At 44.8% G+C, this 27,871-nt stretch overlaps 1 protein-coding gene across 1 annotated transcript in view; it reads left to right on the forward strand.

Annotated features, from left to right (window-relative positions):
* The first annotated feature begins 295 nt into the window (after positions 1 to 295).
* Positions 296 to 27,871, forward strand: part of si:ch211-106h4.4 (MAM and LDL-receptor class A domain-containing protein 1) — a 31,909-nt gene continuing 4,333 nt past the window's right edge. Inside the window, exons 1-43 of the mRNA XM_030364746.1 lie at positions 296 to 541; positions 819 to 947; positions 1,711 to 1,836; positions 4,595 to 4,694; positions 4,786 to 4,948; positions 5,698 to 5,923; positions 6,023 to 6,157; positions 6,419 to 6,543; positions 7,023 to 7,263; positions 7,778 to 8,046; positions 8,360 to 8,450; positions 8,926 to 9,036; positions 9,147 to 9,278; positions 10,100 to 10,233; positions 10,598 to 10,769; positions 11,142 to 11,261; positions 11,395 to 11,552; positions 11,647 to 11,742; positions 12,220 to 12,310; positions 12,407 to 12,514; positions 13,434 to 13,536; positions 13,936 to 14,086; positions 14,486 to 14,705; positions 15,491 to 15,614; positions 16,753 to 16,882; positions 17,069 to 17,147; positions 17,239 to 17,400; positions 17,570 to 17,695; positions 18,804 to 19,019; positions 19,376 to 19,495; positions 19,723 to 19,863; positions 20,092 to 20,180; positions 20,533 to 20,706; positions 21,129 to 21,230; positions 22,040 to 22,148; positions 22,796 to 22,918; positions 23,730 to 23,829; positions 24,283 to 24,442; positions 24,974 to 25,058; positions 25,194 to 25,337; positions 25,525 to 25,712; positions 26,066 to 26,234; positions 26,750 to 26,968. Of these exons, the coding sequence (XP_030220606.1) occupies positions 514 to 541; positions 819 to 947; positions 1,711 to 1,836; positions 4,595 to 4,694; positions 4,786 to 4,948; positions 5,698 to 5,923; positions 6,023 to 6,157; positions 6,419 to 6,543; positions 7,023 to 7,263; positions 7,778 to 8,046; positions 8,360 to 8,450; positions 8,926 to 9,036; positions 9,147 to 9,278; positions 10,100 to 10,233; positions 10,598 to 10,769; positions 11,142 to 11,261; positions 11,395 to 11,552; positions 11,647 to 11,742; positions 12,220 to 12,310; positions 12,407 to 12,514; positions 13,434 to 13,536; positions 13,936 to 14,086; positions 14,486 to 14,705; positions 15,491 to 15,614; positions 16,753 to 16,882; positions 17,069 to 17,147; positions 17,239 to 17,400; positions 17,570 to 17,695; positions 18,804 to 19,019; positions 19,376 to 19,495; positions 19,723 to 19,863; positions 20,092 to 20,180; positions 20,533 to 20,706; positions 21,129 to 21,230; positions 22,040 to 22,148; positions 22,796 to 22,918; positions 23,730 to 23,829; positions 24,283 to 24,442; positions 24,974 to 25,058; positions 25,194 to 25,337; positions 25,525 to 25,712; positions 26,066 to 26,234; positions 26,750 to 26,968 (5,989 nt within the window). The 5' untranslated portion in view covers positions 296 to 513. The remainder of the gene's footprint in view (positions 542 to 818; positions 948 to 1,710; positions 1,837 to 4,594; positions 4,695 to 4,785; positions 4,949 to 5,697; positions 5,924 to 6,022; positions 6,158 to 6,418; positions 6,544 to 7,022; positions 7,264 to 7,777; positions 8,047 to 8,359; positions 8,451 to 8,925; positions 9,037 to 9,146; positions 9,279 to 10,099; positions 10,234 to 10,597; positions 10,770 to 11,141; positions 11,262 to 11,394; positions 11,553 to 11,646; positions 11,743 to 12,219; positions 12,311 to 12,406; positions 12,515 to 13,433; positions 13,537 to 13,935; positions 14,087 to 14,485; positions 14,706 to 15,490; positions 15,615 to 16,752; positions 16,883 to 17,068; positions 17,148 to 17,238; positions 17,401 to 17,569; positions 17,696 to 18,803; positions 19,020 to 19,375; positions 19,496 to 19,722; positions 19,864 to 20,091; positions 20,181 to 20,532; positions 20,707 to 21,128; positions 21,231 to 22,039; positions 22,149 to 22,795; positions 22,919 to 23,729; positions 23,830 to 24,282; positions 24,443 to 24,973; positions 25,059 to 25,193; positions 25,338 to 25,524; positions 25,713 to 26,065; positions 26,235 to 26,749; positions 26,969 to 27,871) is intronic.

A 27,871-nucleotide genomic window follows, 5' to 3' on the forward strand; every position in this document is an offset into this window, starting at 1 on the left:
TATGAGATGAATTATGAGAAGATGGATATAGAGATAGAATAGAAGACAGAAAAGCTAGCAGATGTCTCTCTCTCTCTCTCTCTCTCTCTCTCTCTCTCTCTCTCTCTCTCTCTCTCTCTCTCTCTCTCTCTCTCTCTCTCTCTCTCTCTCTATGTTTAAAGTTGAAAAGGAGATGGCCCTATTCTTTCAAATCAATTTGTTCCAATTATGAGTATATGCTTCAAACTTCAAATTTGGCTAAGGAACGACAGATAATTTGATGGAATTTAATGACGCTATAAGAATCAAGCACAAGGTCCAACGGGAACCATAAAGACTGGCAACGGAAATGCTATTGCAGTTTACTGAGTTTATTGTGGACTTTAGGCATTTGCTATCTGATAAGATGTATACTGTATATGTAAAGAAACCTGTGCATGCACAAGTGGTTACATTAGCTGTTCACTAAAAATGTTATGCTTTTAAAAGATAGCCATTCTTTTTCCTTTGTATTTGTTTAAAGTTTTACGAGAAATGAAGCCATTCTTTACTCTTCTATCAGGTAAGTGGCCTCTCAAATATAATCACTGATATGTGTCTCTTTACTTGTGGTCCTTTGTGCTTTAATGTAGATCCAGAAAGTAAAACAAATATTTTGCTAAAGTTGTGTTCAGGACTCAGTATGCCCAGTTAATACATATACTGAATGTATGAACCTAAGAACTAAACATGGGTTGCATGTGTATTAACTTGCATGTGTGTCCTATAGCTACATGCTCATTATGCTGTGTTCGTCATTTGACTTCTTAATGAAATGTAACGTGAGATTCTTTCTACAGGGTTCATGGTCATTGCGTCGTCTTGTCCCAATGATAAGTTCCTCTGCGGCTCTGGAGAATGTTTGCCTTTGGAAGTGATCTGTAATTCCACAATCGACTGTAAAGATCGCTCAGATGAAGGGTTTTGTGGTGGGTTGGCATTAATATGAAATTGAAATAAGACCTTTGTTGTGGTTCTTATTTTCCTAGTTCTTGCAAACGACCAAAAAGTTAAGTCAACTGTAGATTACAATAGACTTTCCTATCAGGGAGGTCTGGATTTTCCTCACCTGTGTGACTAACGGGAAATCCTACTTCTGTGTTTGTTACTGTTACCGGGGGTTGTCAGTGGGAGTCAATGAGGCTGAGCACATCGATGCTACTGCGATTCTGCGTGTTGGAAGATGACCAACTCAATGAAATTTGGTGAACTTTAGAACGTGAACAATGATGTGCTTGTGATATAAAGGTACAAACCTCATCGATAATTATCCTCGATCGTCTTCATGTCATTTTAACCTTTGGAAATGGGTCCGCTGGTCGACTCCATATCCCTGCGGCGGCCATCGCCCCCGCGGTTAGTAACATCTTTAGAGAGCTGCACCGAGGCTATGACTAAGGTGGTCTCTGTGGACCACATAGTAGGTGACGTAGAGACCCCTATCCACACAGAAGTATATTTCCCCACCCTTTGTAGTTCGTGACCTGGAGTTGTTAAGATGACCTCAGCCTATGAATCCCTCTGAGACTACTTATTATTTATGACCATAGAAACCAACATGGGTCTTCACACCTCAAGAACAGGATCACCTACTGTATATTGCTACCAAAAAGTCAGGAGGCTTTGTTGAAGTATTCGTTTTAAAGTATTTTCAAATGTTTGTACCATTAACCCTTTAACCCTTTGCTCAAGGTGGGTGTGGTTTTGAGAATGGTTCCTGTGGGTGGAATGATACAAGCAAGACAAATAGTTGGAAACTGATGATGTCCAATATGACCTACAGACCTACACCCGACCATACCACAGGAAGCCTCTCGGGTAAATACAACCGCCCGGACATCGCTGCCTGTAGACGTCAGGCTTATTTAGAAAATATACCTACACAGCTTGGCATGTCCTTCACGAATTGCTGTCATTTTCAGAAATCATTTTAAATGCACTGCTGTTGTATATAATGCTTTTAACTAATTTTAACATCTTGGTTTTATGATACACTCAAACAATCCAGTATTAATCCTTATAATTTACAGACCCCCAAAACCGAACAGTGTTTTTATCCAGGAGTTTTCAGAGTTGTTATCCTATTTTATGTCTAAATTTGACAGTGTTCTTATTTTAGTTGATTTTAAGATCCATGTCTGTTTTATCACAGATTTTTTAGATGTTTTAGATTATTTTAATCTCACCCAAACCGTGAATGAACCCACTCACGCTAAAGGTCATACACTAGATTTGATTTTACTCAGTGGTCTCAGCCCGAATAATTTCAAATGTATGGATATCTGTGTGTCGGATCACAAAGCTATTTTATTCAACGTGGCTTTATCTGTTTTAAATGCAGATCAGGAAACAGCTGTCCGCCGCCGAGTTTTTAAACCTTTGTCTGCTCTTAAATTTTCTGAACTTTTTAACTCTGCTTCTTTGCCTGCTTTAACCAAAATTTAGCACAGAGAAGCTGGTCTCCCATTTTAACCAAACTTGTCATTCTGTCCTGGAGAAAGTTGCACCTCTTAAATTAAAAATATTAAAGCCCCATCCACAGCCCTGGTTCAACAATCTAACCCACGAGATTAAGAGAGAGTGTCGATTTTATGAACTTAAATGGAAGCAGACCGGCGTCTGCTTCCAAAGGTATCAAGGTATCAAAGGTATCAATCATAAAAAGTATTTTATTACATTTGGAAAGTCTCAATGAAAAAATTTAAATCAGCAGCAATTACCTGATTTAAAAAAAAAAAAACGTTCGAACCCTAGAGTTTTATTGAAGGTTTTAGATTCAGTCACCCCCTCTTCTCCCTCTTATTTTAATGATGCTACACAAGAGACCTGTGAGGAGTTTTTACAGTTTTTTGAAGACAAAATGATCTCATTATGCATCAGATCAAACCACGTGCAGCCTTGATTTTATTCCCACCAAGTTTCTTAGAGGTTTTAAACACAGTCGGACCCAGCCTTTTATCTATTTTTAATAGTTCTTTAATCCATGGTGTTTTTCCATCTGCTTTTAAGCATGCTGCGGTCAAACCTCTTTTAAAGAAACCCAACCTAGACCCCTCCGGTCTTAAAAATGTTAGACCTATTTTTTAAATTTCAATTTTATCAAAAGTTGTTTCCTGCCAGCTTTTATCTTTTATGGCACAAAATAACCTATTTGAAAAGTTTCTGTCCGGTTTTAGAGCTTTGCACTGCACTGAAACTGCCCTCATCAAGGTTACCAATGACCTGCTTTTAACTACTGACAGAGGAGAGAGTGGAATTTATATTATTTTAGACCTAAGTGTCGCTTTTGACACTATAGATCACACAATTTAAATTGTTAAACAACTTAAATCCTTTGTTGGTATCAGGGACACTGCACTTTGTTGGTTTAATTCTTATCTTTTTAACAGTACCTCTGCGGTCACCATTGGCAACCACTCTTCCTCTACAACCCAAATAGCCTATGGTGTACCGCAGGGTTCCACTTTAGGTCCTATTTTATTTTCAATATATATGCTCCCACTCGACCAAATTATCCAGCGGCACAATGTTTCTTTTCACTGCTATGCTGACGACACACAAATATACCTCCTGCTGAGACTCAACGATCCGAGATGCCTTGCCGCTGTTTTAGACTGCCTTAAAGACGTGAACCGCTGGATGGCCCAGAACTTCCTCCAACTTAATCACTCCAAATCTGAAATAATACTGTACAACCCGCCTTCCACAATCACCAGTCCCATCAGCCTCGGTCCATAATCCAGCAATATCAAGCCCACAGCCAGAAATGTAGTGTCATTTTGGATTCAGACTTCACTTACATCCCTCACAATAAAAAAGTTGTACAGTCCTGCTTTCATCACATCAGGACCATTCCTAAAATTAAACATTTATTATCACAACCTGACCTCGAAAAAGTAATTCATGCCTTCTTATTCTCGCGTCTAGATAACTGTAACTCTCTGCTAACCTGCATTAACCATAAATCACTCTCCGGCCTCCAGTTGGTTCATAATTCAGCAGCTAGGCTTCTCGCTGGTTTTAACAGACGACATCCCATCACTCCTGTTTTAGCTTATTTGCACTGGCTCCCTGTCTGTTTTAGAATCTATTTTAAGATTTTATTGATCACTTTTAAGGCTCGTCGTGGTACATAACAGACATGCTGACCCCGTATGAGCCTGTTCGCAGCCTTAGATCCGCGGGCGGGGCCCTACTTACTGTTCGAAGGTTGACAAGACTAGAGGTAATCGGGCATTCTCAACCAGGGCCAGAGCCTTGGCTTGAACGTCCTGCCCGCGGAGACAAGGCTTGCTGAATCAGTAACCTCTTTTAAATCACTTCTTAAAACATATTTTTATAGACATGCTTTTTATGTGACGCCGTCTTTTTATTCATTTTATTCTCTTCCTAAATTGTCTTCCTAATTTTCTTATGTCAATGCACTTTGTAAACTATTATTTTTAAAGGTGCTATATAAATAAAGATATAAATATAAAAAAAAAATATATATATATAAATAATTTATACCATGACCATTACAGGGCCTTAAGTGGGTTGTAATGTATGAGTAACAGCTGTCCCCTTTGTGTAACAGGACATGTCATGTATTTAAATGGCAGCACCACGAATTGGCTATCAAAGGCTACATTGGAGCTCGCCGTTGCTAGCGGGGCAGCTCTGGCGTGCCATCTCAGGTATCTAGCGTGAAAAAAGGTTTAAAGTTGTTAAAAGTTATTTCTTCAACATTTTTGTCCGGTCTCACAATTGATTTTGTGGCTATTTCAGCTTCTGGTACCAATTTCAAGATGTAAAAGGCAGTTCGAGGCCTCACCTTCAGGTAAATATGCTGAGAGAAGACACTAGAACCGAGTTGCTGTTGATTGAAGAGAAGAAGGAAGGCTGGGAGAACGCCACGGCGTTCATTGGAAATCAGCCCGGAGGCTACAAGGTCAGTGGAGCTGTCTGTCTGGCTGCATGCGACAGTAGCGTTTACGTCTACAATCTGCACGGGGGTGCCTGGTTTGCCTTCCCGCCTGCTCCCGCCTGCCAAGCACGTGGTTGATTTGCTTGTTTCTCATGCAGCTTGTTTCTATTTCAACGTAGACTCCAATAGAAGCACTGCTTCCCATTCAAGTTGTGACAGTTTCACACACACACACACACACACACACACACACACACACACACACACACACACACACACACACACACACAGACAGACAGAAACACAGATGCACACACAAGCTTTTTTCTCTCTCTTTGTGGTCAAATGTGTTGATATGAAATCTCAATGTCTGTTCACATGCACATTTTCTGTCAGTGTTACCAGCATAGCAATTGTCACAGCTCAGTGATTCAATGTTGTTATTGAACAATTTACATTTCCATGTCATCTACATTGAATCTGATCAGATTAAGCATTTCCAACGCACACAAGATGATGAAAAGCGTCATTTACATTTGTATTAATTAAACGTCTAAAATGAATCATTATAATACTCTACAACTCTACTAGTGGCAGAGTAGGATCAAGTTACTTTAGACACATACATTTAAAGATAAAAGTATTTCTTCAAGAATGTTTTTTAGGTGTCAACCTCTTAGCCTCAAATTATAAAAGAAAATTGATTCATATGTTCAACATCTAGTCAATCAGCAGAAACCTAATTCTACATTTCAATATTGAACTTCCCACAGCTGGAGTTTTTATTCGATCCCCCATTTCAAAATGTCCTTGATGTCATGCTTGACGACATTACCTTGAAGCACTGCGGGGAGTGGGACGTTCCCGCGGGATCAGACCAACTCACGTGTGACTTCGAGAAGGACACTTGCTCCTGGTATGCGGACAATACCAAGCCCCTTTTGTGGAAAAGAAATGGACGATATGATGAACCAGGATACGACCACACCACTGGTAAAGGTGAGAGGTCAACCCTTTAACTGGTAGCAAAGTTTACAGTTTCAATTATGCTCATTAAGCATTTTGTGTGTGCGTGTAATAATTAACGTATTTCTGTAGGAGGTCATTACATGAGTATCTATACCAGAAACAACCTTGATACCTCCTCAACGGCAAGACTCATCAGCTACCCCCAGCCAGTAACCAAGGCCATATGTGTCAGCTTTTGGTACCACATGTTTGGCAACAGTATTGGTAAGTGTCCAACCACTAAGAACACACACCGTATAAACCCCATTTGTGCTGGACTGCTGGGCTGTTGCAGCAAACCAATTTCTCCTACGGGGGAGTAATAAAGTTCTTTCTAATCTAATCTAATCTTATCTAATCTAATCTAATCAAATTTTATCACAGATTGAAGTCAATGATTGAGATAAAAAAGAAAATGCTGCCAAGTCGTGTCAAAGCCTGAGGCCTTTTTACAGTCTATTCATGAATCATCTTTGTTATTTCCAGGTTCTTTAAGGTTCATTACTAAACGTGCGGGGGAAAACGAGACGCTGGTTTGGATGAGGCATGGAACCCAGGGAAACAAGTGGCGCTTCGCTGACCTCACTTTCCAAAGTCAAAGTCCACTACAGGTGTGGACTTTGTGCGCGATCAACACAGAGACGCTACATTGAAAATCAGGGGTTCTATCATGGTGTTCCCTTCAATTGTTCAACTCCAATGTCCAGATTTGACACAGAGCTTCCTTAACCTTTCCTTTTGGGGACACTGGGTCTGTGCAGCTGCAGCAGATATTGTATGTCACAGGAATACACTACCCGTGAATCAGTCCCTGCATTGAAATGGCTTCATGCTTTTTAGCTCATTAGCTATTTAATTCTGCCAAACACATGGAGGATCTGAGGACACATGTGGATCTTGAAGCTAGACTTATGGAGGACCATTGCACCGAAAGTGTGTGATGGCAAGGTTTCAACACAGAGGTCAAAAGGATTTTGCAAAAAATCTAAACTACAGCGGAATAACCATATATATATATATATATTGATAATGAAGTTTAATTTCCATCCAGTGATGTACACCCTTCGTCTCACCCTCATGTACTCCCCAGTTCATTATAGAGGCAGAGACCGGTGTAAAGCACACCCAAGGGAGCATAGCCGTGGACGACATAGAGGTGAGCAGCAGCACCAGCGGCTCCTGTCCGGCTGAGAGAGAGTGCACCTTCCAGTCCTCCCTCTGCGGCCTGAAGCCCCGAGCTGAACCAGACTTCAGCTGGATAAGAACCAGAGGGACCCAGCCCGCCAACTCATCCGGCCCGGCTTCTGATCACACCCTTGGGACAGAACAAGGTGAAGCATTGATGGCTGATTGATGATTGATTTTTTTAAATGTCTACATTGTATATGAAAAACATATCAAAAGATAATCAACATTTTTCATAATAGATAGGGATGTACAGTTTATAATGCAATAGATATCATTGAGGCACAATGGGCCGTCAGCATTTGGATACAATCCCAACTCGGGTCATGTCTATGTGCACATGCGTGTGTGTGTGTGTGTGTGTGTGTGTGTGTGTGTGTGTGTGTGTGTGTGTGTGTGTGTGTGTGTGTGTGTGTGTGTGTGTGTGTGTGTGTGTGTGTGTGTGTGTGTGTGTGCTTGTATGTGTGTGTGTGCTTGTGTGTGTGTGTTTGAGACCCAGCATTCGTCCCATATAGTCTCCTTCTATCTTACATCCACTGCAGTCTTGTTAGCTCCATGATTCTAGCCCAGGCAGAACACCATCGATGGACGCATGAAGTACGACTTTCTTCTGCACGTCCACCATCCTAAAAGCCTCCTCTGCCCCCCGTGTCTCTTAAGGGTTTTACCTGAGCGCCAGGCTGTGGGGTCACCCCGCCGGCACCACGGTGGGCATGCTGAGCTCAGTGATGGAGCCCCGAGTGGGCGGAGAGTGCTGGATGTTCTGGTACTACATGGAGGGCGAGGACGTGGGCCAGCTCACTGTCTCCGTTCAGACGCCCGAGGTGCCCAGGAGCCTGGGTGGGCAGAACTGGACGCGGACCGGAGACCAGGGAGGCCACTGGAGGCACGCCCGGGTGACGGTGGACAGTCGTGAGGCGCCCTACCAGGTGGGGCACTCAGACTTCAGCACACGGCGGGTCACTGTTCTGGTTATACAGTCAAAATTGGCCTGTTTAGGTCTCACAAAGCAGAAGTTCTCCTAATAAAAACATAATTAAACTACCTTTTAATGCAGGGTTTACTGTAGGATATACATTAATTTCGAGTTGGAGCAAGTTTTTGCAATATTTTTTTCATGCATTCATTCATTGCATTCGTTCAGCTGAAATGTATCAATGTAAAACAAAGGACCTACCTTTATCAGAACTCACACATCGCCTACTCATGTCGAAAGCTAATAAGAAGTTCTTTGGATTGCAGCTTCTCTTTGAGGCCACAGCCGGGAGCGGTGCGAGGAGAGATGTGGTCATTGACGACATCATTGTTCTTGATGACATCTGTCCGCCCGAAGGTGAGTTATTACTGCAGTGCTGTGTCCGTTCACCTTGGTCAGAATCACAGGTACTGGGCCCCAAACACACTCACCTGGGTATGGTCAATAGTTTGTGTGGGTGTGTTTGTGTGTTTGTGTGTTAGGATGATCGGAGCTAGGCCTATGTCTGTCTTGCTGAATGTTGACATATGTGTAAGGGTACGGGTGGTTGCGTGTAAAGATTTATATGAGCAGAGTTTAGTCTAGTGAAGTCTCACTGCCAACCTGATTCCAAGCTAAAGGGTTTTGGGTTCGAACGCCGTGGTCTCCTCAGTCTACCCAAAGGAGACCCTGCGCAAGATACCTAGCCCCTACCTGTGCGAAAATAACCCAAAAATATATTATTCAACGATTCAAACCATTTAAATAAAAACATCTCCCAAGTGACTGCTTACAAGGAGTCAATGTCATTGCTTGAGTCTAAGTCAGAGATATTTGAGCGCTCCCTGTGCAGGATACTGTGACTTTGAGATGGACTACTGTGGCTGGGTGAACAGTCCACCGGCCAACTCCGGCATGGATTGGGACTGGCTCTCAGAAGAGGACCACACGATTGGTACAAATGGTAGGCTATTAGACCCTTGATCCCCTTAGTTCATTGTTCATATTGGTGACACAAAAGCAGACACACACACACACACAAAGTGAATGATCTTCTTGGTGCTCTTATTACAGGACATTTTGTGAGGATTTTGTGTGACTCTCGAGGAGAGGGGCTGATAGCGCGCCTGGAGACCGAGTCAATGCCTGCAGTCGAGAGCGGCTGTCTGGAGCTCTGGCACCATGCTGATGGTTTTTCATCGGGCCGTGAGTATATTCTTGGAATTGATTTTATATTCAATAATGTGCAGTGTATCCAGATAAGCATACGTAGATCACGACAAACCTATCTTCCAATCCTTTCTTCATTGTTTATAGCCTAGTTTTATATTGTTCAATTCATCAGCTTGTCAAAAACCTTACACTATACCAAAGTAAATGCCGTCAACAGCTTTGTTTATAGGGCTGGGTAAAAATATCGATTCATCAATGTACTGCAATTTCTTTGTTCTCGATTCAATTTCGATTCAGAATTTTTTTGAGGTTGATTATTTCCATAAAAATAATAAAAGAAGCGTACTCAGTCATTGTACTCGAGCAGCGAGTATGTCTCAATGTACATTTTATGCTGCTAGTTTAGCTCAGGATCAATACTATACAATGGTGTATTCCCTTTTTGCTAGATAAAGCACAATGAAATGGTTAATTCATCTTGAAATGGTTAATTCTAAATAATATTTAGGTATTTTTGTCATCTACACGTATTATTGAATCGATATCGAAGCAATTTGATCAATATCAAATCAAATCGAATTGAATCGATATCAAATCGAATCAAGACCTAAAGAATCGAATAGAATTGAATTGTGAGGTACCTGGCAATACCCAGCCCTAATTCTAGCCCAGAAAGAACACCATAGATGTGTTCTTTCGCATGACGCATGAAGTACGACTTTCTTCCGCACGTCCACCATCCTAATAGCCTCCTGCACCCCGTGTCTCTTAAGGGGTTTACCTGAGTGCCAAGCTGTGGGGTCACTCCGCCGGCACCACAGTATTTTCTTATTTATTTAATTTCTTATCATCAGACCCCACCAAAATAGAGCTGACGATGTTTGTAAATGACTCAACCGGACTCCATGCAGTGTGGACTACCAACGGATTCCTCAACAGAACTTGGATCCAAGCCAGGGTGGATTATAATTCCTCAGAAGTTCACCAAGTGAGACCACAAGCCTCCCTGTATTCTATTTTATTGAATCATTGCAATGCCTTAAAGTCAAATTCTGTTTAGAATTTTTAGAATTTGTTTTTTGCTTGACTCTCAGGGTTCTCATGTATGTGTTTGATAACTGGCTATTGCTATGTATCCAGATACATGAGAACAAGGAGACATTTCAATCAAAACAAGGTGGGCTGAGCATAGTTACCTGATAGCAGCTTTTGATCTACATTGATCAGAAGCATTTGAGCAAGAGACAAAGCCACTAACCCTCATACTCAAAATCTCACTTATTTAAGCCAAAGTAATGAAAATAATGTTTCTTAGTGCAGCTTAAAATAACCGTTCTTCGTATTAAAACCAGATCGTTCTGCAAGCCAAGTGTCCCATCAACTGGGAAGAAAAGATGGCCCTTGATGATATCCACATCATGAGGGGAACCACCTGTGCTCAGCTCATCCCCACTACCACCCCGAATCCCCCCACCACCACCTCCAGCCCTCCCCCCTCCCAGATGGACTGCAACTTTGGGCAAGGTGAGGCAGGGTGGTGAATCATTTCTAACAGAATAATAGTTTGTTGAACAGACAGGCACATTCAGGTGTTGTCCTTCAAATTCCCCGGGATGGTTCATGTGTATTTTAAACTTCTCATTGTTTGTATAGCCATTGTGAATTGACTAGAAGTTAAAGTGAAAAAATGTAAGTCATGAAAAATATTTTTTTCATGACTTAAATTTTCCACTTTTTTTCAAAAAAAATCATGCCAAACAAATAAAAAACATTGATTTAGATAGAAATGTATAAACTGTTCTGACGTCCAAATAATTAAGGCCACCGTTGTTTGATGACAGACTTCAAAAACTTAATAAAGGTTTTTCTTGATACCATATTCTAATCCTCTTTTAGGTCTGTGTAGTTGGGTCCAGGAAACATCGGATGGTATCGACTGGATCCGAAGCAGGGGTCTCCAAGTGGACCAGCCATTGGATGGACCTATGTATGACCACACCACTGAGGGCAAAAATGGTAACTATACAGACATGTTGTACCTATGTTAAATGAAGAGTTTGTTAATGTATGCTAATGTTTGTAATTTAACAGCCGATTTCACATTAACCTAAGCCTTTACTTTCAACCGGTGAATCTATATCCATATCAGGGTTCTACATACTGTTAAACGGCTCGGGATCTGAAGATGGCGAGAGGGCCGTCATATATCTTCCTCTACACAGCGAACAACAAACAGATATCTGCGTGGGATTCTGGTATTACATGCTTGGACCGTCAGTGCCTCGTCTTGACCTGGTGGTTCAAGATGTACGTCGTCTTTATTTCATCTCGTATTTTCTTATTTTCAATGGTCTTTCTCTTTCCTTACGGAAAAGGAATGACTGGATGATGTTTGTTGTAGAAGAACTCTGATTGGCTGGCCTGGACTCGCCAAGGCAGTCAGGATTCAGAGTGGATGAACGCACAGGTGACCATCTCTACCAGCCAGGTGGTCAAGGTGAGCGCAAAGACAATGGGACAAACAAACAAACATCCGCTGAACACCACCGTTCAGTCGTGGTGTAACTATCATGTCAAAGGTATTAAAAGGTATGGTATTCCAGGTGAGAGTTTGTCTTGAAATATGTGTGATTGTACATATCACTGTGCTGTTATTGTCCATAGAAGGCAGCCAGCATTGTAAAAGAAGATTAGTTTGTACTTGATATGACAACTTCTGGCTTATAACATTCAAACGGCTCTTCCTCAAAGTGTTTGACAATCGTAAGTATAATAATTTCAAAGACATGACATTGGGGTAGCCTTGAGTTTAAAGATAGTTTAACAACAGTTGGTGTGTTGGAAAGCATGACCACGCATCAAAGTATAGCATCAAAGCACAGTTTGATGCTATACCGTGTCATCATTGTAGTGGTAGTGCCTAACAGGCTCTACAAGAGACTCATTTAGAAAACCACCATTGACTGGTTCACAGGTCCTGTTTGAAGGCCGGAGGAACACCACCAGCCGGGGGTTTGTCGCCATCGACGACATCAGAGTGAGGCAAGGCATCTGCAGCGCCAGTCGTAAGTGGAAACCAGTCCACAGCAATATGCATGTTCTTTACATAACTTCAGCTAATCCTCATCGTCAATGAGTTGAATCGATGCGCTCTCTCTCAGATGTGTGCAGCTTTGACTCACACTTGTGCAACTTTGAGGCGGATCATACGTGGGGTCGCCAAAGAGGGATGGAGACACATTTGGACCACACCTCTGGAACTGAGCATGGTGAGTATGGCTTCGTCTCACTCTAGAGTGCAAACAGTACTCTCCAGGCCAGCAGAGCATTCGTGTAGAATTTAAAGGTCCGAAGGTGAAATGGTGTGTGGTCTGAGCAAAGAACTTAACCTAACTTAAAGCTGCAGTAGGTACATTTTTTACATTTGCAGATGAGAGAAGAAATTTCAGTTCTGGCTCCATGTTTTGGTTTGAATTGTAACTCTTTTAAGTTATTCAAATTCCACTTTCAGTGATATCTTTTTGAAATACTTTTCAATGGAGCCCCATGAAAACACATTATACATTGAGTATCATACTGTGACAGAGAAAGATAACAGTAGCTAACAACAAACTTGTGAGTTAACCCCCCCCGCCAATGTGAAGGGGCAAGCCTTCTTCACTCTCCTTCTCCCTTATGTTAAAATACCGCGGGTCAGCATATTTTTGTGTAAATTGCTTATGCAGCCATTCTAGAAATACTGGTTGCATTTTGCATCCTCATACAAAGGCAGGCGCAGACTCATTGAACTTGAAGCAGACATCCTCACAGACCACTTCATTCACCACTAGCTGATTGATATCTATGGCATTTATAACAAACTACGCAAAATCGACCTAAATCTGACCGGCAGCATCTTCAAAAACAAACAAACAGGGGGCACCCTGGGTAAAGCGCGTACCATATAGGCCCAGTCCTGATCCAGTGACCCGGGTTTGAGTCCTTCCCATGATCCTTTGCTGTATGTCCTCCCCTCTCTCTCCCGTACCTTCCTGTCCAGCTCACTCTCTAATTAAAAGCACAAAAATAAATCTTGAAAAATCGAAAACAACAAGTTTCCATAATCATGTTTGTGATTAATGCTGATTGATATGAAGAGTGCATTCTAACATGAAAGAGGTCGCGTGGTCTCTGCTGCTTCCCGGTTAGGGTTCTTCATGACTGTGCATGTTCGGGAGGGGCAGCAGGAGGAAGTGGCTCATCTCCGTACACCAGACTTCCCCGCGTCGACGGGGACGTGCATACGCTTCTGGTATGTTCTCTGGGCCGCACGGCACGCCGGACATTCAAAGCTGTGGTTGTGTGTGTGCGTGTTTCTACGTGTGTGTGGGGGGGGTGGGGGCTGGGTGTTTTGTGTGTATGTGTGTCTGTGTGCATGTATATATATATATATATATATATATATATATATATATATATATATATATATATTTATATATATATATGTACCTTCTTTTGTGTTGTGTTTGCTTGGGTTTGTGTGTGTGTTTGTGTTTTTATTTTTTTTCTTTGTGTGCACGATGTGTGTTTGTGTGTGTGTGTGTGTGTGTGTGTGTGTGTGTGTGTGTGTCTTTGTATGTGCTGTGTGCATGTGTGCCATGCGCCTGCATGTGCGTGTGTGTGTACATCAATAAACGTGTGTGTCTTGTAGGTACTGGTTGCAGGCGGGCACCGCTGACATCCTCTCGGTCCACGTGCTGCAGGGCGCCGACCTCAGCTCTGCTCTGTGGAGCCGCTCCGGAGCGCCCTCTACAGGCTGGGAGGTGGCGGAGCTCACCGTGTCCTCCACCGGCAAGTTTAAGGTCGGTTCCCTTGACACCCATCCAAAACACATGATTTAAAAAGGTGTCATTGCTCGGCTGCTTCGGTTAGCTCTCAGGGTCTGCCTCCTCTTCCGCCAGCATTCTTTGGTCAGTGACATCCGGGCACAAACACGTGGATAAGCAGGGCGATGCAAAGGACTCTGAAAACAAATATTTGTCTGGGTGGGAGTGGGAGAAAAATAGTATCATTGTAAAAAGGTAAAACACTACTACTTACATCATGGATTTAAACAATGAAATTGGGATGCAGTGCAGGCAGGCCTCTGTAATGACTGAATCACTGGATAAGGGCAACCAAATTGACAGTTGGCAGTTTATGAATGTTACAAGCTTCAATTTAGCATTGAAGTAGCATTGTGTTGCACCCGTGTTAACCAGGTGGTGTTCAGTGTGCTGCGGGATCCCAGCACCAACTCCACGGTACTGCTCGATGACGTCTCATGGACGGACGGGCCGTGTGCCCCGCGGGGGGGCTGTGACTTTGAGTCCGGGACGTGCACCTGGGTCAACGTCCCCGTGGAGGGGGGCCATGACTGGGTGCACGCCAACGGACACTTCCAGGGCCCGCCCGCCGACCATACCACGGAGACCAGCGAGGGTAAGGGAGAGGGACGTTAGACAGGACGTTTAAGGCCCGGCCCCAACATTAGAAGGACGCCTTATTGTTGTTTTTTATTTTTATAAAATGTATAGCTTATAATTTGATAAAAGTTGGTGCTATAATTTACTTATACTTTCAAAATGTGTGCCTTAAAGATAAGATAAAATGAGCTTCTTTCATCCCAAACGGGTAATGTGTTTTTTCACAGCCGGATGGGAGAAGTACAGGACAGTAGAAAGAAATACATATTTGAAATAACAACATAGAATCTATTAAGATAATATCATAGAAAAAAATAATACATTACATGTTTTTATGATATGCACAATAGCCATATCTAGTACCATCAATATCATTCTAGCAGGCTAGCGTTTTACAAAGCAGAAAGCTACATTCTTCATTAGGGTCTTTAAAAGTATTACATCTATTTTCCACCGGCAACCAATATATAATAATCACTATTATCTGTCTTTAAGATAAGATAGAATAAGATTGTATTAATCCCGAAGGAAATTGCATTAGCAGTAGCTTGAAGTCGACATTGTGGAGGACAAGAAAAAATAACGAATAAATATTCTTTATCGCAAGTATAAATTCTGATGTACGAACAGTTGATGCTGTGTACAACTACATGCTGATTATTAAAACCACTATTTCAGCATGGAGAAGTCATTTCAGGAAGCAGGAAGCAGAACTTTGTTTCTGGGGCATCTTCACACGTGGCGCAGTATTATGAATAATACATTTGTATAATAATATGCTGTGTTTTCTGTCACCCTCAGGTGGGTTCTTGCTGAGCTCAGCCCTGCCACAGGGCCAGCCCAGTCGGGCCCAGGTGCTCTCTGAGTGGATCCACCAGAGAGAGGAGCTGGCCTGTCTGGCCCTCTGGTACCACACATCCACCAGGTGAGAACCTACCTAGTAGTTCTGCATTCTGGACTGAGATCAGCACTCTAAAGGCTAAAGGGGAGACCGTCAGACCTTCGGTTGTTTACCGATGAAGACCTTCGGTTGTTTACTCCTTCCCACTGTAGCCTGCTTCCATGTCAAAGAGTCCAAAAACATTTTTATTATAAATGTTGACGCCATTAATTTCAGCCTGGTTTTCTATTAAATTGAAAATAAATGAAGTTAAAATGATATAAAATAGATTGGGTGTTGTGTGTACATAGAGCCCTCTATGTACAACCTATGTTGAAATACGGAGATGGCAGTTTTCTGCTGGCTTGCATCCGCCTTGAATCCACTTCCTCAGGATGTGCAGCCCAGTGCCATTCATGAATCACCTCCTGCACTCTTTGTTGCCATTCAATGCAAAGCCATAGTGCACACCGCACACACACACACACACAAGCACACACACACACACACACACACACACACACACACACACACACACACACACACACACACACACACACACACACACACACACACACGTACAGGAATAGGCACACACACACACACACACACACACACACACACACACACACACACACACACACACACACACACACACACACACACACACACACACACACACACACACACACACACACACACACAAACACATATTCATATACCAAACTGCCCAGATGTCTAAATCAAAAGTAAATATTTCAAAGCACATAGATGGTGCTTAGCAATAGCGTTGCGTCTAGTGTTGTGTCTGCATTTGGATACAAGCACTGAAGCCTTATACACATACTTTCGATAACTATCTAAAGTCAGATGGCAGACAAACTTAAGTCTTGGGGAATGTGGTTTTGCAGGTTATTTTCGCCATTTTTGTTTGGTTTTGTTTTTCCGGTTTTCAGCCTAGGATTTATGCCCCATAAGTTCTGCTATGTGATAAAAGACCACTTAATCCGAGATAAGTAATATACCAAAAGCTACATTATGATAGGGATGAGCTTCAGAGATGATTACCGTACATGTTAAAAGATGTGAGATGCTATGATGCGAAAAATTATTATTGGAGAAAAGATGTTTATTGCTATTGCTGATAACTTTGGAACCATAACATTCTTCTACTCTTTTACAGTGACTTGGGAACATTGCGTGTATTGATACTATCAGGGCCGGAGGAAAAGCAACTAGTGCTTCAAACTAACCACTCAGGCCCTGGATGGACCCTGCTCTCTGATTCTGTATCCAGCTCCAAACCTTTCCAGGTAGCCACAGTACCCACCATTGGCAATACACTGTAATATAAAGTCAACTGTTTGATGAATGCTGGATTGCTCATGTGAATGTATTCCCTGTTATTCCCTTGTAATGATCAGTTTGTACTTTATTTTTAAAAGCATGTATTCTATTGAATGGCCATGACCTAAAATCCTCTTCGATGATGCATTCAGGTGATGATCGAGGCAGAGTCCCTAGATGGTGGTTTCGTGGCTGTTGATGATATCAGCATCAAACCGGGTTCATGCCCAGGTACTAAAACCTAAAAGACGGACAGACGGACAGGGCGATCAAATCAATCCACGGTTTTCTCGCTGTTTTCTGAGACTGTCTTTTCCCGCAGGGAATGAAACAACCGAGGGGTTTACGGGCTGTTCCTTTGAGAATGACACTTGTGACTGGTTGGACGTCAGTACCAGTAAGTTTCAGTGGCTCAGGAACAGAAACGCAACTCTGAGTGAGAATACCGGACCGTCTGTGGACAACACACTGGGAACTGAGCTGGGTACGATTTTTTTTTTCAAAGCGCAATAGAACACTGCAATCGAAAACTGCAGGAACAGCGCCACCTCTGGCCGAACACGGTACATCGCTGAAAACTAGCTTCTGCTAGTTTCCACTAATACAGACACGGCTATGCTTTGATTATGGCCTGTTCTGTGCGGTTCTCTCAGGTTGGTACATGGCGGTGGAGGCAGACAAAGGTGAAGAGAACAGCTTTGCCACCCTGCAAAGTCCCACCATGAACCAGGCCAGCGCTTACTGTACACTACACTTCTACTACCATATGTATGGAAAAGGTATGGACCTGGGTGTGTGTGTGTGTGTGTGTGTGTGTGTGTGTGTGTGTCTGTGTGTGTGTGTGTGTGTGTGTGTGTGTGTGTGTGTGTGTGTGTGTGTGTGTGTGTGTGTGTGTGTGTGTGTCTTGCCATGTAGTTCTACATGGCAAGGGGTGTAGTTCTACATGGGAAGAACTACATAGCATACATTCTAGCTGACAAAACATTTGAGCTAGCATTATTACGTTTGTATCCATGGGATCTTATTGTACCATTATTTACCTGACATCTTATTTAATTTATTTGCATCGTTATTCAAGTTGTTTTCATTCCTTTGGGTTTAGTTATATTGCATTATACCATGCTTGTATATTATGAAAGATTGTATTGGCAAAAGGACGCTGGGAGGGGGGGGTCAAACTCGCAACTTAGCAGGGCTAAAGGCAGGGTCATATCAGTAGCCATGCTGGCCGATTACACCACAGGAGCAGCTGTTAGGTGACTCTCTGGGTCTTGTTGAATACTCCTTTTTGATTGGTCATTTACGGCATTCTATGAATGACTCCCACTGGTCATAGATGCTGAAAGAGACCTTGATCATATAAAAGGATAATAATGCTGGGAAGGCCAATCTCAAGAAGTATGCAAAGTTTACGTTGCTATGGACGCAGTTTCAAACGTCAGTTTTATCATGGAAGTAATACAATCTTTTTTATATCAACCAAATATTTGGTTGTTGTCATATGCTGTTTCAAAAAAGGGATTTATTTGAAGTATCTTTCCTATTAACTTATTAATGACCTTATAAAATATTTAGTTTAAAGGTTAGTCTGTTATCTTTATTATTTTGGCCCAGGCTCACCCTGATGATATATAGCCTCCTTGACCTTCCTTTTTCCTAGCTTTCTATTTCGGGCTTGGTATATGCTTTCGTTGTTGCAGTAAACCCTTCGTTTACTAGAAGTAGCCTAGTCCATTTCTTTGAGAATCACAATTTTAAAAAGGTTTTTTTATGTGCGTGTGTTTGCTTACACAACGCCATTGTACAGACACGCTGTACAGCAGACAACGGGTCTATACAACCTGTTCAAACGCTAGACATTCCGATGTGCGTCTACCCCCGGGACAGACATGGGGGGCCTGCTGGTGGTGCTGGGGACGGACTCCAGGTCCACTCCCCTGTGGTGGCTGTCCGGGGACCAGGGGAACCACTGGCTTCACGGGGAGGTCCGGGTGGCCCGCGTCCCGCACCAGTTCTCCATCTCGTTCGAGGCGGTCCGAAGCTTCAGCCACCTCGGGGACGTGGCCATCGACGACATCAGCTTCGCCAACTGCACCCTGCCCGGTAGGCCCACGGGGCTAACCGCAACTTCCTGCGCTCCCATAGCCTCTTTGCTTTCTTAACGGACCTCACCGCTTCTTTCTGCTTAATCAAGCTGAAGTACTGACGTATTCTGCTTGTTCTTTCTGCCACACACACACACACACACACACACACACACACACACACACACACACACACACACACACACACACACACACACACACACACACACACACACACACACACACACACACTCACACACACAAAGCAGCAAGCTCAACTCTTGGTTCCGTTTAGTAACGATGAGCCGTTCCTTGGGGATCTGATCCAGGTTTTGTCTGTGTTATTCAATTTTATTAATGTGTGGATTTTTCTAGATCCCCAGCCTTCATGTCCTGAGGTTATGTTCACCTGCAACAACACGGTGTGCGTTGAACGCAACCGAGTGTGTGACTTCACTGATGACTGCGGAGATGAGTCTGATGAAGCAGAATGTGGTGAGATGCTCCTGTTGTGCTGTGTGTGTGTGTGTACGTATCTGTGTCTATCTGTGTGTCTGTGTGTCTGTGTGTCTGTGTGTGTGTATCCGTCTGTATGTATGCGTGTGTTTTTCTGTGTTTGTGTTTGTGTGTGATTGTGTGCGTGTAATTGTAGAATACTTTTACCATGACATTTATTAGAAAGAAACAACCGGTCACACACTATCTCTGTGTGTTGCTCACAGAGCAACACGGGAAGGCCGGGCGCTGCAGCTTCGAGCAGGGCCTGTGTTCCTGGACAGGAATTGGGTGGACTTGGCACACGGCCACTGATGCCTGGCCCATGCACGGGCCACCACGGGACCATACACAAAACACAAACGCTGGTAAGAGGTTCACCATCATGCCCCATGGCAGAATGCCAGAATGAATCTAGCTTTTAAAGGTTTTCAAACCAGGTGTTGGTTATTGCTTTAATTTGGAGCCTTTTCCATTTGGGTATCTCTGACCGGATATGTATTAATGGACGGTTGGATGGATAGATGAACGGTTGATTTGGTGAATGGATGGATATGGTCAGCTAGATGAACAGAGTACTGTGTGTGTCTTGTCAGGTCACTATGTCGTCCCGGGGCCTGGGAGTTTGACGGGACCGCCCGGAGAGCTCATCTCCCACACCCTGCTTCCGAGCGCCAACTGCAGCGTAAGTACACCCTCACACGTCCCACCACGCAAACACTGCTGATCTGGAGCACAGAGGTCTGGAGCACAGAGGGGTGCATTCATTCAGCGTAAGGGCGGGAGAGTTACAACCAAACGCCAACAGCACAACCAACATGTCGATTGTATCAAAGTAGCACTCAGTGAATAGTGTCATTTTTTTCCTTTCTCTCTATCGGACTTACTTTTCTGAAAGCCATACATAAGTCAAAACACATACAAGCCAGACAACTTTACAAGGTCACAAGTGCAACGTTTCTGTTCTGTTAGCCTCCTTAATCGTGCACAATCATATCGTATCTCCCCCACTCGCTGCTCCCCACGCGCGTGCCCAGGTGAGGTTCTACCACTTCAGCCGAGACGACGCCTCCGCCCGGCTCAGCCTCCACGCCAGGACGCAGTGGCCATCTGGCAGTGGCGGCGACACGGCCCTGTGGCTCAGGGACCAATCACAGAGCTACAGCTGGCAGAGGGCGGAGGTCACCTTCTCCTCCTCGGCTCCGAGCAAGGTCAGCGTGTGGGCGCGGGCAGATGGCGTGTAGACGCCGGCGCTGGTGTGGACGCGTCTGGGTCGCTGAGTGGGGATGAAGCACTAGGCACCCCTGCATGATGCCGCTCCTGGCGTTTGATTTGATCATCATGATCTAGTAATGCTTTGTAAAGAATTAGAGAAAAATTTGGTTTTCTTTGTTGAGTCGATAGGGCATATAATATTGCATTTTCTTCTTTTTTTTCTTTCAAGGTTTTAAAAAGAAATTGAATATTATAAAAATATCTTTAATAAATAATAAATAGGTAATAAATGATCTGAAATCCCCCATTCAGAGACGACCGACTGTTGCCCGCTTTTATTCTAACAGCTGGTTTGAATACGGACTATGGTCATACTACTTTAGTGTTATTGATATTGACATTGATAACAATCCTGCAGATAGTTTTCCGCTACGAGCGAGGTCATGCTTCGGGGTTGGTTGCCCTGGACGACGTGTCTTTCTCGGAAAGCTGCCTCTTTGACACTGGGCCTCCCTGTAAGGTAAAACCCTTTGAGATATTAAAAACCAGTCTGAGACATGGTTCACTGCACACATTGTCTGTGCAAGTCAGCCAAAGCAATTCATTCATAAATAAGATTGAAAGCCATTATGTGGCATTATAATAATAATAACTTAAATGTACATAGCGCCCTTCAAGGTACCCAAGGGCGCTTGATTATAATGATTATATGTATATAATGTGCCAACATTTTACACAATCTGTAAATAGTATTTCGTTTTTATTTTAGGGTTCTAGCGTCAGGTCTAGCTCCTCAGAATATGAATGTCACGTTGGTCTGGACATAATTATTACTCGCCAGCAGTGCTATCGTTTAGACTTTGAGACTTTAGGGGAAAGGTTACAAATTGTGTTAGGCTGCTTAATAATTGAGGGCAAAGAACAGTTGAGGAGCACTGGAAAACCTTCCTATTTTTGAGTATGCGTGTATATCGTATGTTCATGCTATTGATTATATTTCCTTATGGCCATTATGAAGTTATTATTCTATCATACCCCTAATCCCTATTCTGTAACTTTTTCACTGCAGCCAACATTATTCTCAATGTGAATAATTATGGCGGGCAAATTTGCAATTTGAGCAACACTTTAGGAAGAGAGAGGAATTGACAACCAAGCAGTTTGTACTGGACATGGTTTCATCATATTTACCATTATAATAATTATCGTTATCAACATTACACATAGTAAACGATCCCGAAAAGACCAAATAATAGTGAAAAAGCGAAATATGGCAGGTTTAATGCGCTCATTAATGCATGCACGTCTTTCTATCCGCCGGCCTTAAAGGACGATGAGTTTCACTGCTGGCGGTCGGAGGGAACTCCATGTGTGTCGGCGAGCAGGCAGTGTGACTACCGGCTGGATTGCCCCCTAGGGGAGGACGAGGACACCTGTGGTGAGGACCCCCAACACCTCTATCGCCCCCATCCCCCTCCCATAAGCCTCCTCCACCCTGACTACAGGACTAGTGAGCAGGCCTCAACGTCCCGCCACAGATGCACTGCGTGGGATGTCTGGCCTGGGGCCTTTTTGTAAGACGACTTCCCCGACGTCCACAAGATATGAACTTGCATGCATATCCTGTTGGAATGAATCACGTCGTGTGTTTCTCACTTTCCAGCCCCCAAGACGCTTCACGGAGATGACACTCGATGCGACATTAACGTGTGTTCATCGTAGCGGGGGTTAAGGGTTCAAAACGACTACTTGTTTTAGAACGGCATTCATGTCACCGTCTATAAATCATTAGTAGAACTTTGCGCAATTAGAATCAAGTTCTGCTGTATGTAGCCATCGCCTCCTCCACTCTACGTAGATATCATTCAGAAATTAGCCCATGTCCATTCTTATGTGTGTGTGTGTGTGTGTGTGTGTGTGTGTTTGTGTGTGTATGTTTGTGTGTGTGTATGTATCTATGTGTGTGTGTGTGTTTGTGTATATGTGTATTTCTATGTGTGTGTCTGTGTGTGTGGGGATTTGTCTGTCTGGGTGTGTGTGCGTGTGTGTGTGTGTGTGTGTATGTGTGTTTGTGTGTGTGTCCAGGTCCCTGCACCTTCGAGAGGGACCAGTGCCAGTGGAACGACAGCAGCCAGGGGCCGCGCGGGTGGCTGAGACAGAGGGCCACCAACCAGACCACGCCCCCCACCGACCACACCTCACAGACAGGTGACGTTAGCCCCGCCCCCCACCGACCACACCTCACAGACAGGTGACGTTAGCCCCGCCCTCCACCGACCACACCTCACAGACAGGTGACGTTAGCCCCGCCCCCCACCGACCACACCTCACAGACAGGTGACGTTAGCCCCGCCCCCACCGATCACACCTCAGACAGGTGACGTTAGCCCCGCCCCCCACCGACCACACCACACAGACAGGTGACGTTAGCCCCTCCCCAAACCGACCACACCACACAGACAGGTGACGTTAGCCCCTCCCCCCACCGACCACACCACACAGACAGGTGTCCTTAGCCCCCCCCCCCCACCGACCACACCACATAGACAGGTGACGTTAGCCCCTCCCCCAACCGACCACACCTCACAGACAGGTGACCCTAGCCCCGCCCTCTTTCCTCTCCCTCCTCACCTTAATCTGTAACAAAGCCTCAAAAGCAGTGAGGGCCCCGGGGCCTGAGTTTGGCTTGACGCAGTAGCTCCACCCGCTACGCCCGTAGAAACTGCCTGGGGGGCGGTATCAGTACGCAGACCGTGGCTGAGAGAATAAAGGTCTGATTACGGTTCAACATGGATGCAATGCAAGGGGGTTTACGGACCCAGTACGTCCTTGCGGACCCTTGTGGCGTCCACCGCAAGGGCCTGACCTGCGCCTCCAAAAACCCGGTCCGCTCCCTAAAACCCGACGCAGGACCAAAACAGGTTCACGACTGCGTCGGAGCGTCTGCGTGGTCCTTGCGTTGTGTCGACATGGAACCATAATCAGCCCTTTAGGGTCTTGATTTCTGTTTTTGAACCAGGCTTCTACATGAAAGTGGAGCCCGTCCCTGGGAGGGCGCTTGATGAGGCTCGTCTCTCGAGTCCCCGTCTCCCGGCCTCGTCCGCCTACTGTCAGATGCGGTAAGTGATTGCCGTCACAACAACCCCCCCCCCACCCCTCCCCCCCGCGGACTCGGTGTCGTGCAGATAAACCGCTGCAGCTATCAAAGTGTCTGGTGTGCACAAAAGCCTTGGTTTTTTTGTACGTGCTCAAGACAATTCATCCATGTGCTCGAGGTTTTGGCAGTGTGGGCGTTGCTCACCCGCTCGCTCTTAAGTGTTAGAGTTGCACAAAAACCTGCTTTGTTTGTATTCCTTCCCGACATGCACGCTTATTCATTCAGCTCCTCAGAATTTCGGAGCGTGTAAAATTGCTCAATCACTCCCCTTCCCCCTCCCTTTCGACCAACCTCAACCTCCCCTTCCCAATTCTAATGTTCTCTCAAGCCTCCTTCCTTCCTTCCCGCTTGTTTCGCTGATCCGCCCCCCACCCCCCCACCCCCCCATGTGTGCCTCACTTCCCCACCCACCCAGGTTTCACTTCCACATGAGCAGTGAGAGAGCTGGGTCACTGGCAGTGCTTATGCAGCAAGCCGGGGCCGGTGAAGCAACGCTGTGGTCACGCCCTCACAACACTGTCTCCCGTTGGGCCTACGAGTCCCTGCCGCTTGGCCAACACCTCCAACCATATAAGGTGTCTGTGTGTCGTGTCTGTGTGTGTCTGTGTGTCTGTGTCTGTTTGTGTGTCATGTCGGTGTGTGTCTGTGTCTCTGTGTGTGTCAGTGTCGGTTTGCGTGTCTGTGTCGGTGTGTGTGTGTGTCGGTGGGTGTCAGTGTTTGTGTGTCTGTGGGTTTGTGTGTGTCGGTGTGTGCGTCTTTGTGTTGGTGTGTTTATGTGTGTATGTGTGTGTGGGTGTCGGTGTGTGTGTATGTGTGTGTGTCAGTGTCGTGTGTGCGTGCGGGTGTCCTGCATTTTTATGCATAGAAACATGCAATTTCATGAAATGTGTTCACTTGCGTTGCTTGGATTCACTGTTTGGGTGAAAGGACATGTACCAGGTCTATGTATGTACAGTAACAGGGTGGGTTAATATAGATATTGAATCCGCCCAGTATATTGACATAAATAATACTACTGATGGGACTTATTGACACTATACAGACATACATATTAAGACTTATGTAGAGTTGATGTCGAAGTGAATGTGATTGTTGATCTTTTCCAGCTGTTCTTCATTAGCAAGGTGAATAAAACTGTGGCTTTGGACGACATCTCCTTCGTGAACTGCGAAGCATCCTACCAGCCCCCAGGTAAACAATGAGACGCGCGCGGCCTATCGTGTGCCCCTTTCTGATTGCTCAGTCCCCTACGAGACAGGGGGAAGGTTGGCTGGTTCGCCGTGTGGAGGATGATTTGTGTCTGTTTTCGGTGTCCTCCTCGATCAGCTCTGTCCAACTACAGCTGCACCTTTGAGGAAGGTCTGTGTGGCTGGGAACAGGGGTCCCAAGGGCAGCTGGAGTGGCTGAGGACCTCTGGCCCTACAGATACACCCAACACAGGGCCCTCCGGAGACCACACCAGCGGCACCGGTCAGCTTCACCTGGGATAGGCCTCTACACTTTACACAGGGTTTACTCAGAGGGGTGTGATACCGCATGTTGAACCACGTACAGAATGCATTCACTTATTACCGTCGCCTGCGCTCAAATATTAGGCAACATGTAAAAAAAAGTGCTCACTCAGGCTTTTTTTAACCACTGTTTGATTTTGTCACAGGGAAGTACTTGTATATAGAGAGTTCCCCGCCAAGTCAAAAGGGGAACGTGGCCTGGTTAAAGTCTCAGCTGCTGGCCCCTGCTGGTGAAGAGGGGTACTGCCTCACCTTCTGGTACCACATGTATGGAGCCACGGTGGGGTCTCTGAGGGTGGTCCTGCAGAAGGTCGACCCCTATGAGCAAACAACGGTACAAACTATGTTATGTTGTATTGTCTCTCCACCGCCTAGGTCCACACATCTAGATTGGCGTTAAACAGCGCTCAGCGTTTGCTTCTGGCTTTTGCCAGGATATCTTGTGACAGTGCCTAAAAAAAAACGTTGTACTCACTTCCTGCTGCTCTCTATGCAAAAGAAATATCACACTCGGGGGGTCGGGTTGAGAAACACGCAGGAAAACGTTTCAGATGCGTTTGAACCTTTCCCGATCATACCTTTCACACAGTTGTGACATTCTGCGTTTGCGACATCACCAATAATGGACAGAGTGCTCACATCCTCATTGCGATTGCGTGACTCAGTGCCGCGCTCTCCTTCCTGCAGGCATGGCAGCTCAACGGGAGCCAGGGTCGTGATTGGCAGATGGGCCGGCTTCACGTGACGGATCAGCCACGCGTCCACCTGGCCATCCTGGAGGCCAGGGTGGGCGGGGAGACGGGCGACATCGCCGTCGACGACGTCAAGCTCGTCAGTGGCCCGTGTGCCGCCTCAGGTACCCGGTGATCGATGTGTGCACGTGGTCGTGCCGGTGCACGTTGCCTCAGGCTTTTGCTTTCGCTCAGGTGGGCCGAAGTGTTCCAAGGGGGTTTAGAGAATGAGTAGATATAGAAACGGCGGAGATGTCAGCGTTGCCGAAAGCCAAAACATTTTACCACTATTTACACAACTTTATTTTATTCACATATTGGGGCCTTTGACAATATCCCCGTCGTTGTCTGAAACTTAATCAAGGGCAGGAAAAGCAAAATATGATAAAAGGTTGCAGAATGTATGGGAAAAATCAGCATATTTAAAGAATTGAGAATACAGTAGATGAGAGCAGTGTTGGATCGCTAAAACAATCGTTTGCAGTTCGGCCCTTAACCCCTTGGGCCCTCCCTGACCACTTTACTGTACTGGCGTCTTATTTCTCTTTACAACCACCTCCAGCCGGCTTATGATCATGTTTGTTCAGTTTGATCTCCTGTCAGCACGCGGCTCACCTGTTAACACCGGTGGTTTTCCTAGATGTGTGTGACTTTGAGACGGGGAGCTGTAATTGGCAACAGGAAGCGAACGACAATTCAGGCTGGGTCCGATGGTCGGGCTCCAGCCCCAACCCCAACACCGGCCCTGTCACCGACCACACCACCCACACGGGCTGGGGCCATTACTACCTCCTGCCCTCCAAGGCCTCGGACCTGTCTGGGCACAGAACCAAGATGGCCTCACCCTGGTTCACTGCAGGTGAGGTGGAAACGGTCGCAGTACTGTCTGTGGAGAGAGGAGCATGCGGGGGTAGATAGAAAGTGGATTCAAAAGAATGAGGAATGGGTGGAGCATGAGGTTGGTACACTGCTGTGTGTTTATCCATCTGCTGGCTGTTGTAAGTGCTGTTATAATCTCGCAAAGAAAGCCTTTCCAAGGACAGGGACAGTACCACCTTCTTGTTAGGATGAGGTCTTGAGTGACATACAAGCCTGGCCAATTACGGATCATTCAGCGGGAACAGGAATTCTAGCAAAACCACTGTGGTTTTAAACAATTGCTCAGTGGCCTATGAAAATAATTAATTTAAAGATGGACCGGCAGACTGTATAAACCATTCATATAATGTCAATATAAACCTGATTCACCTACGTGGTGCCAGTCTCCATCTCTGTGACTGATATTTTCACTGATTTGTGTCATTCATTGATCGTATACACGAGTGCTCATTGCATGCTTAACGTATTATTAATTTGGTTTCAAATTGAAGTAGAGGTTCTCCAAGACCTCTGTGATGGCTATCAGAAGTCAACACAACATGCACTTGCTATTTAAGCTAATATGAACACGGGACCATAAATAATAAATCACAGTTGACTCTTCCCCAATCAACACACCTGTGACCGCCTCTGAATGTCGTCAGTACAATTGTGCCCAAACAGCTCTCCCTTGTGGGTAAAAACATGAACTACAACTAAAATCAATGTACGAAAACGATTTGTGGCCACTTACAGCAGCGAATGGCGATTTAAAACAAAAGTCACAAAAAGTAAATGCATTCATAGTATTCCCAGTCCAAAGTGTTATTGTTTAGTATTGTTTAGTTTATTGGTTATAACTCTGTCCCTGTGTGTGTGTGTGTGTGTGTGTGTGTGTGTGTGT

The sequence above is a fragment of the Gadus morhua genome, chromosome 8 (assembly GCF_902167405.1).
Source record: "Gadus morhua chromosome 8, gadMor3.0, whole genome shotgun sequence".
Classification (NCBI taxonomy): domain Eukaryota; kingdom Metazoa; phylum Chordata; class Actinopteri; order Gadiformes; family Gadidae; genus Gadus; species Gadus morhua.